Source organism: Xenopus tropicalis, chromosome 10 (assembly GCF_000004195.4).
Source record: "Xenopus tropicalis strain Nigerian chromosome 10, UCB_Xtro_10.0, whole genome shotgun sequence".
Lineage (NCBI taxonomy): Eukaryota > Metazoa > Chordata > Amphibia > Anura > Pipidae > Xenopus > Xenopus tropicalis.
In genome coordinates, this window is record NC_030686.2 from 7,849,462 (window position 1) to 7,863,863 (window position 14,402).

The 14,402-nt window shown below is 43.2% G+C and overlaps 1 protein-coding gene across 1 annotated transcript in view; it reads left to right on the forward strand.

The window, feature by feature from the left end:
• The window catches only part of krt23 (keratin 23), a 38,494-nt gene that overhangs the window by 17,749 nt on the left and 6,343 nt on the right, over nucleotides 1-14,402 (forward strand). Inside the window, exons 3-5 of the mRNA XM_031894430.1 lie at nucleotides 8,359-8,515; nucleotides 11,368-11,532; nucleotides 13,141-13,266. Of these exons, the coding sequence (XP_031750290.1) occupies nucleotides 8,359-8,515; nucleotides 11,368-11,532; nucleotides 13,141-13,266 (448 nt within the window). The remainder of the gene's footprint in view (nucleotides 1-8,358; nucleotides 8,516-11,367; nucleotides 11,533-13,140; nucleotides 13,267-14,402) is intronic.

Genomic DNA, 14,402 nt, shown 5'->3' on the forward strand with positions numbered 1-14,402 from the left:
AAGACCATTGGAAAACACATATTTCCGATGGTCTTATTAAAGGGTCACGGCATTAGGAAGGCTGAGAAACACTGGTCTATGGCAAGGTATTTTCTGGAGTTTATGGTGAAGACACACAGAGCTACTAGTAGCAGCTACTTTTTCATGGCTACTAAACTCCAGAAAATCCCCTGCCATAGACAATACTGAGAATTGCCTCTGCTAAACACACGTAGAGACAATTATCAGTAAATGATCAGCATTGTCTGTTTTAGTAGCCGTGACAAGTAGCTGCTACTAGTAGCTCTGTGTGTCTTCACCCTTAGTACCCCTAAAAAGTAGCTGCTACTAGTAGCTCAGTGTGTCTTCACGCTAAAGGTGCCCACACTTGGGCAAATGTAAGCTGCCATTTTGGGTCCTTCACACCCGAATCAGTCCTTTCTATCTGTTCGTGTTTGGGGACCCCCGATGAGCCTACCCAACCAATATCTGGCCCAAAATTGGCTAAATGTTGACCGAGCAGGTTTGATTTTCCCATTGGATCGGAGATGGCTGAGTTGATGCAGCTGATGCAGTTCTCATTTCGACAAGGTCCTATTCCCATCATTGTAATTTGAGGGCCAAATGATTGGATTACACCGATATAACCCACCTTAGGTGGGCTTATTGGTGCAAAGATCCGCTTAATAGTAGGTATCACCAGTATCAAGCAAATTGCAGGGAAGTACACAGCTTTATCATCATCATCATCATCATCATCATCATCTTCATTTATCTTATATAGTGCCTGTTCAAAGAGCTTAAAATTCAAGAGGGGTTCTTTTCTATGTGTATAATGGGGGCACCCCTTCCCTTTGCAATAAAGGGACCACCATTGGTAGCTACCAAGCTTTTGTAAGGGTTAATGTGCCCAGGCAATGCATAATACGGTATCCTACACCACAGCTTCCATATAAACTATAACTTACTCTGTTTCATGGAATTCATGACACAATGTTACATTCCATCATAATTACATTACATAAAAATGAATATTCTTACATAGGTGCAGACATGATGTAACCTCTTATTCCGCATTATCATTAAGACACTGTGTAAAACAATTCAATTACGGGGCTTTTTATAGAATGATTATATATTCTACCTGTAGGAAACACACCCCGTTGTTTAAGAGGAAGGGAGTGGGTATAGCCAACTGGCTTGGAAATCTTTTACGAGTTACGATGTGTCCCTTCTATATCAAAAGGAAAAAAAGCACATTATTCACAACATGAATAGGCTCCAGTGTGTGCCTGGGATTTAATACATGAGAATGAAATATGGTAAAGTTTACAGCGCCAAAGTATCATTCTTATAAATACATGAAGATACAAGAACCTCAATGTATTTTTAGAGCTTGGAACGTATCTTGTAATGCGCATAGAAATATATAGAGTAGGCATAGACACACCTTGGCCTCCATAGATATGTACAAGGAGGGGCCATATACTAAGATGAAAGGGATGTATGTAAGCATGTAGGTGGGAGCATATGCATACATACTTACAATAGGATGAGTGCCCGACCCACCCAGATGTGTGCTCTGGTAGTGACTTGTTTTATGGAACATCTGTTGAGACTCTTTGGTTAGGTTGACCGTCACTTCTAAAGTGGTGGCCAAGTATTCAATATTCCCTAGCATTAATGTAACTCCCCCAACACTTCATGGTTCTTGTTGATCATTTCCTCTTGTTGTTGGTCAGCTCATGGTGCAGTTACTTGGAATTGCATGGAATGTGGGCTGCTTAGCAACTACATGTTGATGCGGAGGTCTTCACTTAGGTAATGTTCTGCTGCACCAATGCCCCCAGATGTGTGCTCTGGAAGTGACTTTTGTTTTACGGAACTTCAATCTGCTGGGACCCTTTGATAAAAGCTTGACCATCACTTCTAAGGTGGTGGCCAAGTATTCAATATTCCCTAGCATTAATGTAACTCCCCCAACACCTAGGAAATGTTCTGCTGCACCAATGCCCCCAGATGGGTGCTCTGGAAGTGACTTTTGTTTTATGGAACTTCAATCTGCTGGGTCCCTTTGGTAAAAGGTCGACCATCACTTCTAAGATGGTGGCCAAGTGTTCAATTTTCCCCATAATTAATGTAACTCCCCCAACATTTCATGGTTCTTGTTGATCATTTCCTCTTGTTGTTGGTCAGCTCATGGTGCAGTTATTTGGAATTGCATGGAATGTGGGCTGCTCAGCAACTACATGTTGATGCGGAGGTCTTCACCTCAGAAATGTTGTGCTGCACCAGTGCCCCCAGATGTGTGCTCTGGAAGTGACTTTTGTTTTATGGAACTTCAATCTGCTGGGACCCTTTGGTAAAAGGTTGACCATCACTTCTAAGCTGGTGGCCAAGTATTTCCTAGCATTAATGTAACTCCCCCAACATTTCATGGTTCTTGTTGCTCATTTCCTCTTGTTGTTGGCCAGCTCATGGTGCAGTTACTTGGAATTGCATGGAATTTGGGCTGTTCAGCAACTACATGTTGATGTGGGGGTGTTCACAATAGGATGAGTGCCTGGCACCCCCCATGCCCAAGATGTGTGCTCTGGAAATTACTTTTGTTTTACAGAACTTCAATCTTCTGGGACCCTTTGGTAAAAGGTTGACCATCACTTCTAAGGTGTGGCCAAGTATTCAACATTCCCTAGCATTAATGTAACTCCCCCAACATTTTATGGTTCTTGTTGATCATGTGGACTGCTCAGCAACTACATGTTGATGTGGGGGTCTTCACCTAGGAAATGTTCTGCTGCACCAATGCCCCCAGATGTGTGCTCTGGAAGTGACTTTTGTTTTATGGAACTTCAATCTGCTGTGTCCCTTTGGTAAAAGGTTGACCATCACTTCTAAGGTGGTGGCCAAGTATTCAACATTCCCTATCATTAATGTAACTGCCCCAACACTTCATGGTTCTTGTTGATCATTTCCTCTTGTTGTTGGTCAGCTCATGGTGCAGTTACTTGGAATTGCATGGAATTTGGGCTGCTCAGCAACTACATGTTGATGTGGGGGTCTTCACCTAGGGAATGTTCTGCTGCACCAATACCTTGCAATATACTTACAATAGGATGAGTGCCTGACCCCCTTCCCCCCAGATGTGTCTCTTAAAGTGACTTTTGTTTTATGGAACTTCAATCTGCTGGGACCCTTTGGTAAAAGGTTGACCATCACTTCTAAGGTGATGGCCAAGTATTCAACATTCCCTAGCATTAATGTAACTCCCCCAACATTTCATGGTTCTTGTTGATCAATTTGTCTTGTTGGCCAGCTCATGGTGCAGTTACATGGAATTGCATGGAATGTGGGCTGCTCAGCTGGTACATGTTGATGTGGGGGTCTTCACCTAGGGAATGTTCTGCTGCACCAATGCCCCCAGATGTGTGCTCTGGAAGTGACTTTTGTTTTATGGAACTTCAATCTGCTGGGACCCTTTGGTAAAAGGTTGACCATCACTTCTAAGGTGGTGGCCAAGTATTCCATATTCCCTAGCATTAATGTAACTCCCCCAACACTTCATGGTTCTTGTTGACCATTTCCTCTTGTTGTTGGTCAGCAGTTACTTGGAATTGCATGGAATGTGGGCTGCTCAGCTGGCGCATGTTGATGTGAAGGTCTTTACCCATGGAAATAATCTGCTGTACCAATGCCTTGCAATATACTTCCAATAGGATGAGTGCCTAACCCCCCCAGGTGTGTGATCTGGAATCTGGATGAGACCATCTGAGGTTGACTAGCACTTCTAAGGTGGTGGCCAAGTATTCAACATTCCCTAGCATTAATGTAACTCCCCTAACATTTCATGGTTCTTGTTGATCATTTTGTTTTATTGTTGGCCAGCTCATGGTGCAGTTACTTGGAATTGTGTGAGTTGTGGGCTACTTAGCAACCACGTGTTGATGTGGGAGGTCTTCACCTAGGGAATGTTCTGCTGGGAAAAGCCATCACACGGCATACGTTTCACAGACCAGGTGTGGATGTGTAAACACTAAGGAGAAATTATCTAACACATATAAAGGACACACACTAATGTGAAAGTTGCTTTTGTAGATCTAGTGAAACTTTTTATGTGTCTGCAATGCCTTTTATTCAATGTTTGGCCCATGACTTGCTTCGTTATTTCTAAGATAAATGCGCAGTTTATTGCCTTGATCATCTGCCCAGGACACATCATCTTGCTTATATAATTCATGTATTTGTGCAACTGCCATCTACAGCCATTCACTAACTCTCTCTGTCATAGCGGAATTGCCTAGATATTTTTGGCACAGTTATTGTTTAACTGCACCCTGTGTGGCACCCACAATGCCCAGTTAAGTTAAGTACAGTCTTATTAGGTGCCTTTACTATAAAACGTAAAAATATACACCCTGTTTTGATTTCTGCTTCTCAAGGGAAAGGTGTTTTAGGGCAAAACTGTGGTACAGGTATGGGACCTGTTATCCAGAATGCTCGGGACCTGGGGTCTTCCAGATAAGGGATCTTCCCATAATGTGGATCTCCATACCTTAAGTCTACTAAAAAAATCATGTAAACATGAAATAAACCCAATAGGATTGTTCTGCCCCCAATAAGGGGTAATTATATCTTAGTTGGGATCAAGTACAGGTACTGTTTTATTATTACAGAGAAAAGGGAATCATTTAACCATGAAATAAACCCAATAGGGCTGTTCTGCCCCCAATAAGGGGTAATTATATCTTAGTTGGGATCAAGTACAGGTACTGTTTTATTATTACAGAGAAAAGGGAATCATTTAACCATTAAATAAACCCAATAGGGCTGTTCTGCCCCCAATAAGGGGTAATTATATCTTAGTTGGGATCAAGTACAGGTACTGTTTTATTATTACAGAGAAAAGGGAATCATTTAACCATGAAATAAACCCAATAGGGCTGTTCTGCCCCAATAAGGGGTAATTATATCTTAGTTGGGATCAAGTACAGGTACTGTTTTATTATTACAGAGAAAAGGGAATCATTTAACCATGAAATAAACCCAATAGGGCTGTTCTGCCCCCAATAAGGGGTAATTATATCTTAGTTGGGATCAAGTACAGGTACTGTTTTATTATTACAGAGAAAGGGAATCATTTAACCATGAAATAAACCCAATAGGGCTGTTCTGCCCCCAATAAGGGGTAATTATATCTTAGTTGGGATCAAGTACAGGTACTGTTTTATTATTACAGAGAAAAGGGAATCATTTAACCATGAAATAAACCCAATAGGGCTGTTCTGCCCCCAATAAGGGGTAATTACAGTATATCTTAGTTGGGATCAAGTACAGGTACTGTTTTATTATTACAGAGAAAAGGGAATCATTTAACCATGAAATAAACCCAATAGGGCTGTTCTGCCCCAATAAGGGGTAATTATATCTTAGTTGGGATCAAGTACAGGTACTGTTTTATTATTACAGAGAAAAGGGAATCATTTAACCATGAAATAAACCCAATAGGGCTGTTCTGCCCCCAATAAGGGGTAATTATATCTTAGCTGGGATCAAGTACAGGTACTGTTTTATTATTACAGAGAAAAGGGAATAATTTAACCATGAAATAAACCCAATAGGGCTGTTCTGCCCCCAATAAGGGGTAATTATATCTTAGTTGGGATCAAGTACAGGTACTGTTTTATTATTACAGAGAAAAGGGAATCATTTAACCATTAAATAAACCCAATAGGGCTGTTCTGCCCCCAATAAGGGGTAATTATATCTTAGTTGGGATCAAGTACAGGTACTGTTTTATTATTACAGAGAAAAGGGAATCATTTAACCATGAAATAAACCCAATAGGGCTGTTCTGCCCCCAATAAGGGGTAATTATATCTTAGTTGGGATCAAGTACAGGTACTGTTTTATTATTACAGAGAAAAGGGAATCATTTAAACATGAAATGTTTAGGAGGTGACTATAATGCTACCTGCTGATTGGTTGCTGCAGGCAGTTTGACACTTTATTACATAATCCCCCATTTCCATTGTGTCTTAAAACCTGCAGTTTGCCTGCACAGTGCCTTCCGCCCTTCCCTCCCTCTTCACGCCTGCCCCGCCCCTAGGGCAAAATGTCTACCCACATGTCGACCCCTAAAATCAGAAGCTTAAGCCAGGATATAGGGAAAGCCTTTCCCCGTGCAGCCAAAACATTCCGAGTGAATCAGAGCAGAAACGAAAACACTGATAAACAGGCAAAGCCACGGGACCGGTATTGGCAGTAAACACAGACTAGGAGGGGACATTCCCTCACTGCCAGATCCCCTTTGACAGGAATGTTGCACCCTAATTATAAATGTAGCATCAAGGTCACAGATGAGGTAACCATAGGAAGGATGCGACTGGGGGAATTCTGGGGAAAAAAAGGGAGTGATTTGGCACTTGTTTATTTAAACAAGCATGTTCTAACTATTTTATAACTTCCATAGATCTTTTAACATCCTCAATAAAAGGATTATGGGTAGGCACGGAGCTGCCTCTAATAGAGCAAATCGCTTTGATACACATAAGGGGTCAATAACAGACCAGTGCAGCCTGCAAAGTGTAATTTGGCATGGATATAACCATAAGGCAGAGCTTTCCCCATAATTCCACTGTAAAGTCATTGGGCTTCAAGTGCAAGTTGGGTTTAAAATGTGTTCATTGGGTACAAGTCTGGGGCGCCATGTTGAGGAAACCCGACTGCTGGAAACCATAGAGCTACCACCAGGTCCAGATGGGCCGTAGCTCCAGGGTTCCCCAGCATCAGTAGGTGTAGTTGTTGAACTCAGGCTTCTTCTTATTGGCCAGGGCAGGGGGGGGGTCAATGGGGGCGGGTCCATGACAGGTGGATTAACAATGTTACAAGAGAAGGAAAGGCTAATAAAGAGTTAATATCAAGCTGCAGGCATACCGTCAGTTGGCTCAATAGTGCCCTTAAGTCTCCCCATATTTCTCCTGTTCAGATGATCAAAAGCCTCATAGGGCTGAGCTGTGTAAAGAAAGTTCCCATAATGCCTCACTCCTGCACCAATGCCAAGACCTGTGTACATGCTCAGTTAGTTAGACTATGAGTCAGCTTCCTGCTGATTGGCTCACATCCACATTCCTAAGGGTGGGGAATGAGTTCTTAGCATTCTTGAGGGAGGGGAGAGAGCAGAGAGCTGCATGTCTCTGGCACAGGAAAACAAAGAGACAACAAATCCTGTTTCTTTTGACAGAGGACTCAGTGCAGCGTTTCTGTGAGTGCTTATGGCTGTATTTACATAGACCTTTCTGATAAAGCTTACTGAGTTTGTACCTTTCCTTCTCCTTTAATGGGGGTGGGGCAGGAAGTCAGTGGGCCGCATTCGAGGTGAAGTAGTTTAATGGCTAGAAAGGGAGCTGCTAGAGGGGATAGGGGGCGGGCTGGGGGTGGATCAGAGGCGGTCCGGGGGGGCGGAGAAAAGGTATTACAAATTACCAGCAACTACAATGCAAGTAAATTTGTAATACAGTTCCCAACCCCGCTGGTATTACTGGCTAGGCCGATACCCGCCAGGCAATTTCCCTTGCCCCTTCCCTATGGTACTTGCCTACATGATTTAGATTAAAGTCCTTTCTCTGTACCCAATTCCCATTGATGGGCGGAACATTCTATGTTTTCCATCGCCGAATTCCAGAAACTGATGCTCGTTACGCTGTTCTTTTGTCAATATTTCCTCAAGCAATTAATTAAGTTTGACAACTGTCAGCCTTCTTTATGAACAGATGAGAAAATGGCACTGCCTAGATAGGCAAAACTCCTCCTTTACTGTGTTGCAATAAGAATATTTTGTTTCTATATAAGTAAACCTTTGTTTTTTATCTCTGAAATTACTCAGTGCAGCCTCCAGAGTAACATACCTTTCCCCCTGCATCCAGATTTATTTCATTTTAGCCAATTTATCTGCAGCTCTTTTAGTTACTTCCTTGTCCAGCATGAAGCTCCACCCCTTTTGCTTTCTGAGCCCTCCTTCTCTCTCCATCTATGAAGACCTCAAAGAGGTGCCTACTTCACATGCCTGATTGATTTGAATTGGAACAGAGGCAGTGAGCATGCCCAGTAGGCACCTTTTTGAGGTCTTCATAGTCAGAAAGAGAAGAAGCACTCAGAAAGCAAAAGAAGGCGGAGCTTCACACCAGACAAGGAAGTCAGTAAAAGAGCTGTAGCTGAACTGGGTGTAATAGAGAAACAAAATAAATCTGCTCATAGGAAGAAAGCTATGTTATTCCAAGGACTTTTTAGAGTAATTTTAGGGAATTTCAAAATAAATTGCTTATTTATCCTTTAAAATGAAAATATACATGCCAAGAAATATCTCTTTGCTTTTCCGATAAGGTATGAAACAGAGAAAACTATCCGTACAGCCCTGGAAGGTGACTTGGAAAGCCTGCGCAGAGCAATGGACAATCTCACCATTGTACGGACAGATCTAGAGATGGAAGTCGAAGGAATGAGAAAAGAACTTATCTACATGCGGATGGGCCACGAAGAGGTAAACGTCCTAGTTTAGTTAGTGTTCTCCAAGTCTAAACCCATAAGGAGCTTCTTCTGTGAAGGAACTTGGTCCTGTTTTGTATCTTTTGCTTACATATGGTGATAGTATGTCTTGGTGACTTATTTAGAAGTCCAAAACTGCTGTCCTTTTCCCAGCTCAACTACCCCCCCACCCTCATTCTTGCTGGGGCATATCAAGTATTAAGAATATGGTCCATTAATCTTTGAATAGCAGCTCAGCCCTATGTAAACCAAATGCCAAGTCTACCCTCAGAGTAGGAAACATTCTCTTATCTGTAGCACGCTAAGTTAAAAAAATCCTTCCTATAACCATTAGTGAGCTATAAAGTTGTCTCTATTAGTCCCTCCCCCTAGGAACTGAGGTTAGACCACTCACTTCTAGTACTTCTAGAGCAGAGATCCCCAACCTTTTATACCTGTGAGCCACATACAAATGGAAAAAGTGTTGGGGAGCAACACAAGCATGAAAAACGTTCCTGGGGGTGCAAATAGGAGCTATAATTGGCTACTTAATAGACCCTATAGGCACTGGCAGCCTACAGAAGGTTCTGTTTGGCAGTACAACTGGTATTTATGCAACCAAAACTTGCCTTGAAATTCAAAAACGGGCACCTGGAAGCAACATCCAAGGGGTTGGGGAGCAACATGTTGCCAGTGGTTGGGGAACACTGCTCTAGAGCCAACATTTTTCTTACTTACATGAGGCTTAAGGTGGCCATACACGCACCGATATTATTGTACGAAACGATAATCTGCGCGTTTATGGTGGGAGACGAGGCGACTGATATTGGTTAAAACCTTGGATATTAGTCATCTCATCGATTGGGCAGGACTGAACATTTTGATAGGGCTCCTTTGAAGATGCCCAAACATCATAACGTTTATATTGAATCGTCGTGTTTGGCCAGCTTTAGGAACAATATCATGCTGAATCAGATGCACCCTGGGAGATCAAAGTAGACCTCTCTCTTCCTCATCAAGAATTCTTTTCCTTCTTGCTTTCGTGACCCTAAAAGGGTTTCCGCTAATGTCACTTGTGGAATCAGGTAACCACGATGGATCTGCTTCTGATATAATTACCTCCTGATGCCATGGCTTCCATTAATGTACATGATAAACCAAGACCTGGCTTATCAGGTACCATTTAGTTCAGAGCTGTCCAATTGGAGGCCCATGGGCTATCCAAAGTAATTTTGGGGTAAAACAATCCTTAGGGTGCATCTTCTATAGCTAAAAAGTGGAGGTTCTTTGAACAGTTTCATGAATTTATTAAACATGTCCCTGAATTTTCCAGGGATCTGGGAACCCTACGTCAGAGTGCTCTCCCATTAGGCCACAATTCTGAGCAGCTAAATCCACCCCCCTAAGTCCTATGAAGCTCCATCTCTGGGGGGTTTCACTTTGTTGGACCCCAGATCAGAATGACTTGTTTTTGCAACATAAACCCCATCCACCGCCATTGTTATTGCTGCTCTGCACACAGTAGACAGACTCTGGTTTTCAGAGAATGTAATAAGCCAATAATGGAAAAATATGTGAGATGGGAACATATAGAGCAAATGTTTGCAAAAGTATTTAGCAACTCACCCACTAATGGGCAAAATAATTGGATTTTTTATAGTTTACAAAATTGCGCAGCATAAGTCATAAAACCTTTTATTGGATAAGCCATTACATTTGCCCCCCCAAAATACCCCACTTTCATAGATGCACAATGTAATAATAATTATAATAATAATAAATAAATAAATAAATAATAAATGGTACAGGTATGGGACCCATTATCCAGAATGCTCAGGACCTGGGGTTTTCTGGATAAGGGGTCTTTCGGCAATTTGGATCTCCTACCTTAAGTCTGCTAAAAAAAATTATTCAAACAGTAATTAAACCCAATAGGATTGTTTTGGCTCCAATAAGGGGTAATTATATCTTAGTTGGGATCAAGTACAGGTACTGTTTTATTATTACAGAGAAAAGGGAATCATTTAACCATGAAATAAACCCAATAGGGCTGTTCTGCCCCCAATAAGGGGTAATTATATCTTAGTTGGGATCAAGTACAGGTACTGTTTTATTATTACAGAGAAAAGGGAATCATTTAACCATTAAATAAACCCAATAGGGCTGTTCTGCCCCCAATAAGGGGTAATTATATCTTAGTTGGGATCAAGTACAGGTACTGTTTTATTATTACAGAGAAAAGGGAATCATTTAACCATTAAATAAACCCAATAGGGCTGTTCTGCCCCCAATAAGGGGTAATTATATCTTAGTTGGGATCAAGTACAGGTACTGTTTTATTATTACAGAGAAAAGGGAATCATTTAACCATGAAATAAACCCAATAGGGCTGTTCTGCCCCCAATAAGGGGTAATTATATCTTAGTTGGGATCAAGTACAGGTACTGTTTTATTATTACAGAGAAAAGGGAATCATTTAACCATTAAATAAACCCAATAGGGCTGTTCTGCCCCAATAAGGGTAATTATATCTTAGTTGGGATCAAGTACAGGTACTGTTTTATTATTACAGAGAAAAGGGAATCATTTAACCATGAAATAAACCCAATAGGGCTGTTCTGCCCCAATAAGGGGTAATTATATCTTAGTTGGGATCAAGTACAGGTACTGTTTTATTATTACAGAGAAAAGGGAATCATTTAACCATGAAATAAACCCAATAGGGCTGTTCTGCCCCAATAAGGGGTAATTATATCTTAGTTGGGATCAAGTACAGGTACTGTTTTATTATTACAGAGAAAAGGGAATCATCTTTAAAAATGTTATTTTATCTTCTAATTACTCTCTTTTTTCTGCTTTACACCAAAGGATATAAAGCTCGCCCAGTTTCAGAAGAAAGGCGCCTCAGTAGATGTGAAAATTGATGCACCCCCATCAGTAGATCTGGCCAAGACCATAGCAGAAATAAGAAAGGAGTATGAAACACTCATTGAGAAGAACCGTAGGGAGGCTTCAGAATGGTACAGTCATCAGGTACTTGGAAACCATTATAAATACTGTGCAAGAATGGCTGCCCCCGGGGCTACACAGCGGGGTATTTATATAAACTATAGTAGGGTTTCTGTAGCAAACACCCCAGCTGTACCAGTGCAGGAACGGCTGCCCCCGGGGCTACACAGCGGGGTATTTATATAAACTATAGTAGGGTTTCTGTAGCAAACACCCCAGCTGTACCGGTGCAGGAATGGCTGCCCCCGGGGCTACACAGCGGGGTATTTATATAAACTATAGTAGGGTTTCTGTAGCAAACACCCCAGCTGTACCGGTGCAGGAATGGCTGCCCCCGGGGCTACACAGCGGGGTATTTATATAAACTATAGTAGGGTTTCTGTAGCAAACACCCCAGCTGTACCAGTGCAGGAATGGCTGCCCCCGGGCTACACAGCGGGGTATTTATATAAACTATAGTAGGGTTTCTGTAGCAACACCCCAGCTGTACCAGTGCAGGAATGGCTGCCCCCGGGCTACACAGCGGGGTATTTATATAAACTATAGTAGGGTTTCTGTAGCAAACACCCCAGCTGTACCGGTGCAGGAATGGCTGCCCCCGGGGCTACACAGCGGGGTATTTATATAACTATAGTAGGGTTTCTGTAGCAAACACCCCAGCTGTACCAGTGCAGGAATGGCTGCCCCCGGGGCTACACAGCGGGGTATTTATATAAACTATAGTAGGGTTTCTGTAGCAAACACCCCAGCTGTACCGGTGCAGGAATGGCTGCCCCCCGGGGCTACACAGCGGGGTATTTATATAAACTATAGTAGGGTTTCTGTAGCAAAACACCCCAGCTGTACCAGTGCAGGAATGGCTGCCCCCGGGGCTACACAGCGGGGTATTTATATAAACTATAGTAGGGTTTCTGTAGCAAACACCCCAGCTGTACCAGTGCAGGAATGGCTGCCCCCGGGGCTACACAGCGGGGTATTTATATAAACTATAGTAGGGTTTCTGTAGCAAACACCCCAGCTGTACCGGTGCAGGAATGGCTGCCCCCGGGGCTACACAGCGGGGTATTTATATAAACTATAGTAGGGTTTCTGTAGCAAACACCCCAGCTGTACCAGTGCAGGAACGGCTGCCCCCGGGGCTACACAGCGGGTATTTATATGAGCAACACCCCCGTACCAGTGCAGGAATGGCTGCCCCGGGCTACACAGGGGTATTTATATAACATAGTAGGTTCTGTAGCAAACACCCCAGCTGTACCAGTGCAGGAATGGCTGCCCCCGGGGCTACACAGCGGGGTATTTATATAAACTATAGTAGGGTTTCTGTAGCAAACACCCCAGCTGTACCAGTGCAGGAATGGCTGCCCCGGGGCTACACAGCGGGGTATTTATATAAACTATAGTAGGGTTTCTGTAGCAAACACCCCAGCTGTACCAGTGCAGGAATGGCTGCCCCCGGGGCTACACAGCGGGGTATTTATATAAACTATAGTAGGGTTTCTGTAGCAAACACCCCAGCTGTCCCTTTAAAGGTTAACCACCCCTTTAAATACAAACATTACATATTCTGCTCCATCAAATGATAGTTCTTATGTTCCACCTGTCAGTCTAACACTTATCTTATCTCCCCAGTCATCATCTGTACAGCAGGAGGTGAACTCTAACACGGAGGCCTTGCAGAACAGCAGGAACCAGATCAAGGATCTGAAACGCACCCTGCAGACCCTGGAGATTGAACTGCAAGGGGAGATCAGAAGGGTGAGCGCCTGAATGTTACTATTTCCTGATATACATATATATTTTGTAAATGAAAATAAAACAAATAAGATTTTAGCCAATTAAAAAAGAGAATAATGGTTTCAGCTGCAAAAGACCTCATGTTAAACAAGATAAGCACATCTACTATATACACTATATAAGAGATGATGTCCCCCCCCCCTACGGGCAACTGACAATATAATCTCCCTGGATACAGGAGAGTTACTTTACTTGTGTAGTACAGTAACTAAAAGGCTAGAAATGGTGTACCCTATACAGAGAGCTGTTGTAGCAAGGTGGAGATCCATTCAAGTTCATCCCTTTAAAGGTGGCCATACACAGTGTGGTACATGGAGAGGTCGCCACCTGTTTCAATGGCAGGTATATGGGCCACCGGGCCGAGGGCCACATCAATGTGGTTCCCGATCTGATGGAAAATCAAGCCTGCGTGCAGAATTGGTCTGAAGGACCCAAATCTGCAGCTGAAATCTGCCTGTGTAAGGCTGCCTTAAGGTGGCCATACACGTGGCGATCTGACGATGTTTCGTACGACCATCGGTCGCACGAAACATCGTAAGATCCGCCACACACCATTCAGGGCTGAATCGGCAGGTAAGGAGGTAGAAACAATAGGATTTCTACCTCCTTCTGCCGATTCAGCTCTGAAGGGAGAATTTTGGTCAGACGCCTTCTATGGCCCCCGATCAAAATTTTCAAACTTGTCCGATCGGCGAGTCGTCCGATATCGGCAGCTTCCTGCGATATCAGTCGACTCGCCGACATGCCATACACGCACCGATTATCGTACGAAACGAGGTTTCGTACGATAATATCGGTGCGTGTATGGCCACCTTAAAGCTACAGAAGTCTTTTTTGATAACGGAAAATGAGATTATTAGCCAAATGCTTAGTAAACACCTCCATCAGCCAAGGGTCGGACTCAGGCCAGGGCATAGGGCAGTACAAACTGAGGGGCTCCCATACTGAGCAATGGGAGGGGGGGTAGTGGGCGCAGAATGGGGGCAGCCTCGGGGCTCCAGGATTAGAAATCTGGAGATGGTTGGACTGGGGGGGTGCAAGGCTTACTGGGGCTACCGCCTCAAGGGCCCCACACCCCCCAAGGGGTCCTCACTATA